Source organism: Bos indicus x Bos taurus, chromosome 17, assembly GCF_003369695.1.
Source record: "Bos indicus x Bos taurus breed Angus x Brahman F1 hybrid chromosome 17, Bos_hybrid_MaternalHap_v2.0, whole genome shotgun sequence".
In the NCBI taxonomy this organism is placed as follows: domain Eukaryota; kingdom Metazoa; phylum Chordata; class Mammalia; order Artiodactyla; family Bovidae; genus Bos; species Bos indicus x Bos taurus.
Window position 1 is genome coordinate 6645050 of NC_040092.1, and position 4792 is coordinate 6649841.

Sequence of the window (4792 nt, forward strand, 5' to 3'; positions counted from 1 at the left end):
GTCAATGAAGACCTAGAAGACCTCCTAGAACTAACACCAAAAAGAGATGTCCTATTCATCAGAGGGGGCTGGAATGCAAAAGTAGGAAGTCAAGAGATATCTGGAGTATCAACAGGCAATTTTGGCCTTGGAGTACAAAATGAAGCAGGGCAAAGTCTAACAGAATTCTGCCAAGAGAATGCACTGGTCACAGCTAACACCCTTTTTCAACAACACAAGAGACAACTTTGCACATGGACATCACCAAATGGTCAATATCAAAATCAGACTGATTACATTCTTTGTAGCCGAAGATGGAGAAGCTGTATATAGTCAGCAAAAACAAGACCAGGAGCTGACTATGGCTCAGACCATCAACTCCTTATGGCAAAATTCAGGATTAAATTAAAGAAAGTGGGGAAAACCACCAGGCTAGTCAGGTACGACTTAAATCCAATCCCCTATGAGTGTAAGTGGAGATGACAAACAGATTCAAGGGACTGGATCCAGCAGACAGACTCCCTGCAGAACAACACACAGAGGCCCGTAGTGCTGTACAGGAGGCGGCAAGAAAGACCATCCCAAAGGAAAGAAAAGCAAGAAGGCAAAGGGCTGGTCTGAGGAGGCTTTACAAGTAGCTGAGGAAAGAAGTGAAAAGCAAGGGAGAAAGGGAAAGGTTCAGCCAACTAAACGTGGAGTTCCAGAGGACAGCACGGAGGGGCAGATGGCCTTCTTCAATGAACAGTGCAGAGAAACAGAGGAAGACAACAGAGGGAAAGACGAGAGGTCTCCTCCAGAAAATCAGAAACATCAAAGGAGCACTTCATCCAAAGATGGGCACAATAAAGGACAGAAACGGTAAAGACCTAAGAGAAGCAGAAAAGACAGAAGAGAAGAGAAGCAGAAAAGAAAGAAAGAATACACACAACTGTACAAAAAAGATCTTAACGACCCAGATAACCACAGAGGTACAGTCTCTCACTCAGAACCAGACATTCTGGAGTGTGAAGTCAAGTGGGCCTTGGGAAGCACTGCTGTCAAGAACAGAGAAGGCAACGGCACCCCACTCCAGCACTTCTGCCTGGAAAATCCCATGGATGGAGGAGCCTGGTAGGCTGCAGTCCAGGCTAGAGTCGGACACGACTGAGAGACTTGACTTTCACTTTTCACTTTCATGCACTGGAGAAGGAAATGGCAATCCACTCCAGTGTTCTTGCCTGGAGAATCCCAAGGACAGGGGAGCCTGGTGGGCTGCAGTCTATGGGGTCGCACAGAGTCAGACATGACTGAAGCGACTTAGCAGCAGCAGCAGCAGCTGTCAAGAAAGCTAGAGGAGGTGATGGATTTCCAGCAAAGCTACTTAGAATCCTAAAAGATGATGCTATCAAAGTGTTGCACTCAAAGGTGAGCAAATCTGGAAAATCCAGCAGTGGGCACAGGACTGGAAAAGGTCAATCTTCATTCAAATTCCCAAGAAGGGCAGTACTAAAGAGTGTTCAAACCACTGGACAATTGCACTCATCTCCCATGCTAGTAAGGTTAGGCTCAAAATCCTCCAAGCTAGGCTTCAACATTACATGAACCGAGAACTTCCAGATGTTCAAGCTGGGTTTAAAAAAGGCAGAGGAACTAGAGATCAAATTGTCAACATTCGCTGGATCACAGAGGAAGCAAAGAATTCCAGAAAAACACCTACCTCTGTTTCAATGACTACGCTAAAGCCTTTGACTGTGTGGATCATTAAAAACTGTGGAAAACTCATAGAGATAGGAATACCAGACCATCTTACCTGTCTCCTGAGAAACCTGTATGCAGGTCAAAAAGTCAGTTAGAATCCTGTCAAAAACAGTTAGAATCCTGTACGGAACAACTGACTGGCTTGGAACTGAGAAAGGAGTACAAGGCTGTTTATTGTCACCCTGTTTATTTAACTTATACACAGAGCACATCATGCAAAATGCTGGCCTGGGTGAGTTACAAGCAGGAATCAAGATTGCTGGGAGAAGTATCAACAACCTCTGATAAAATACGCAGATAATACCACTCATATGGCAGAAAGCAAAGAGGAACTAAAGAGCCTCTTGATGAGGGTGAAGGAGGAGAATGAAAAAGCCAGCTTAAAATTCAATATTAAAAAAACTAAGATCATAGCATCCGGTCCCATCACTTCATGGCAAATAGAAGGGGAAAAGTGGACGCGTGACAGATTTCCTCTTCTTAGGCTCTAAAATCACTGCTGATGTTGACTGTAGCCATAAAATTAGAGGACAATTGCTTCTTGGCAGGAAAGCTATGACAAACCTAGACAGAATATTAAAAAGCAGAGATCATTTTGCTAACAAGTGAAAGTCACTCAGTCATGTCCAGCTATTTGTGACCCCATGGACTATATAGTCCATGTATTCTCCAGGCCAAAATACTGGAGTGGGTAGCCGTTCCCCTCTCCAGCAGATCTTCCCAACCCAGGGATCGAACCCAGATCTCCTGCATTGCAGGTGGATTCTTTACCAACTGAGCCACAAGGGAAGCCCAATATAGTCATATAGTCATAGCCATGGTTTTCCAGCAGTCATGTATCGATGTGAGAGTTGGACCATAAAGAAGGTTCAGCACCAAAGAACTGATGTTTTCAAAGTCCGGTGCTAAAGAAGACTCTTTAGAGTCCCTTGGACAGCAAGATCAAACCAGTCAATCCTAAAGGAAATCAACCCTGAATATTTATTGGAAGTACTGATGCTGAAGCTCCAATAACTTGGAAAAGACCCTGATGATGAGAAAGACTGAGGATAGGAGAAGGGAGCGAGAGAGGATGAGATGGTTGGATGGCAGGATGGCATCACCAACTCAATGGACATGAGTTTGAGCAAACTCAGGGAGATGGTGAAGGACAGGGAAGCCTGGTGTGCTACAGTTCCTAGGGTCCCAAAGAGTCAGACATGACTTAATCTGTCTTGTGTCAATCTGATTATTAGAGCAGCCAGAAGAACCTAGAAGAGTAGACTGTTCCTCCTCAACACTATATAAAGTACACAGCAAAGCATGGAGGGGTGGGGGTAGGATAAACCAGAATAATGGAGAGCTTTGAAGTTACCAAAGTTTTGAAGGAAGTTCTGAAGTTCCCTGGTTCCAAACAGGGAAAGGAGAACGTCAAGGCTGTATATTGTCACCCTGCTTATTTAACTTATATGCAGAGTACATCATGAGAAACGCTGGGCTGGATGAAGCACAGCTGGAATCAAGATTGCCGGGAGAAATATCAATAACCTTAGATATGCAGATGACACCATCCTTATGGCAGAAAGTGAAGAACTAAAGAGCCTCTTGATGAAAGTGAAAGAGGAGAGTGAAAAAGTTGTTTTAAAACTCAACATTCAGAAAACTAAGATCATAGCATCTGGTCCCATCACTTCATGGGAAATAGATGGAGAAACAGTTAACGGACTTTATTCTGGGGGGCTCCAAAATCACTGCAGATGGTGACTGCAGCCATGAAATTAAAAGACACTTGCTCCTTGGAAGAAAAGTTATGACCAACCTAGACAGCATATTAAAAAGCAGAGACATTACTTTGCCAACAAAGGTCCATCTAGTCAAGGCTATGGTTTTTCCAGTAGTCATGTATGGATGTGAGAGCTGAACTATAAAGAAAGCTGAGCACCGAAGAACTGATGCTTTTGAACTGTGGTGTTGGAGAACACTTTTGAGAGTCCCTTGAACAGCAAGGAGATCCAACCAGTCCATCCTAAAGGAAATCAGTCCTGAATATTCATTGGAAGGACTGATGCTGAAGCTGAAACTCCAATACTTTGGCCACCCGACGTCAAGAACTGACTCTTGGAAAAGACCCTGATGCTGGGAAAGACTGAAGGTGGGAGAAGGGGACGACAGAGGATGAGATGGTTGGATGGCATCACCGACTCAATGGACATGAGTTTAAGTAAACTGGGGGAGTTGGTGATGGAGAGGGAAGCCTGGCGTGCTGCAGTCCATGGGGTCGCAAAGAGTCCGACATGACTAAGATGAATTGAACTTGAAGTTACCAAAGACAAAGGTTTGAAACCTGGCTCTATACACATCTAGAAACCGTTTTTCTTCGAGACTCGGTGCTCCATCGGGACCCTAGCGTGGCTGAGATGTTCATCTCGATAAAGAACGCTTAAGCCAGTGTCAGCCACAGAGCAGCAGCTCCTCAATTAACCAAGGATGAGACTCGTGAAAATGACTATCAAGTGTGCACGCTGCGGCCCTGGTGTGAGCAAAACCACTGATGACCGATATCAGCATTATATTCATACCGAACACGGGCAGCGCGCTTACCACGCGCCAGATACTGTTTGGAATGCTGCAACCATTTACTAATCCACTGAACCCTCGAAACAAGCCTATGTAGGTACTATTACTATTTTCACGCCCATTGGCCACGCCAGTTGCAACCGCCATAAGAGACGTTATTGCGTGCTTATTACAATAATGAGCTCTTTATCTCTGTTACCTCCACCCAGAACCCTTAAATCCTGAGCGTTAAAGGGGACAAACGGCGAGACTGGGGCTCGGGGAGACTCCCACGGGCGTGAAGTCTGGACCCAGGACCGAGTCCGTCCTTACCTGGCTTCCTGGATGCGACGAAGCACGACTCCACCGTCCACCTCGGGCTCGGCTCCCGGGGTCCCAGCGGCCGCCGCAGCCTCCCTCCGCTTCGGACGCCGAGCCGCTGAGCGCCTTCTCCGCGGAGATGCCGCCCGCCAGGTTTCTCGTGTCGCCGCCGCCGCCGCCGCCGCCATGGGCCTCCGACGTCACGGCGCGCTCGACCCTA

General features: G+C 46.4%; 1 protein-coding gene across 1 annotated transcript in view; it reads right to left on the minus strand.

The window, feature by feature from the left end:
- SRRD (SRR1 domain containing) overlaps positions 1 to 4780 on the minus strand; it is a 31168-nt gene extending 26388 nt beyond the window's left edge. The window contains exon 1 of the mRNA XM_027566450.1: positions 4585 to 4780. Within this exon, the coding sequence (XP_027422251.1) occupies positions 4585 to 4760 (176 nt within the window). The 5' untranslated portion in view covers positions 4761 to 4780. The remainder of the gene's footprint in view (positions 1 to 4584) is intronic.
- Positions 4781 to 4792: the final 12 nt, after the last annotated feature.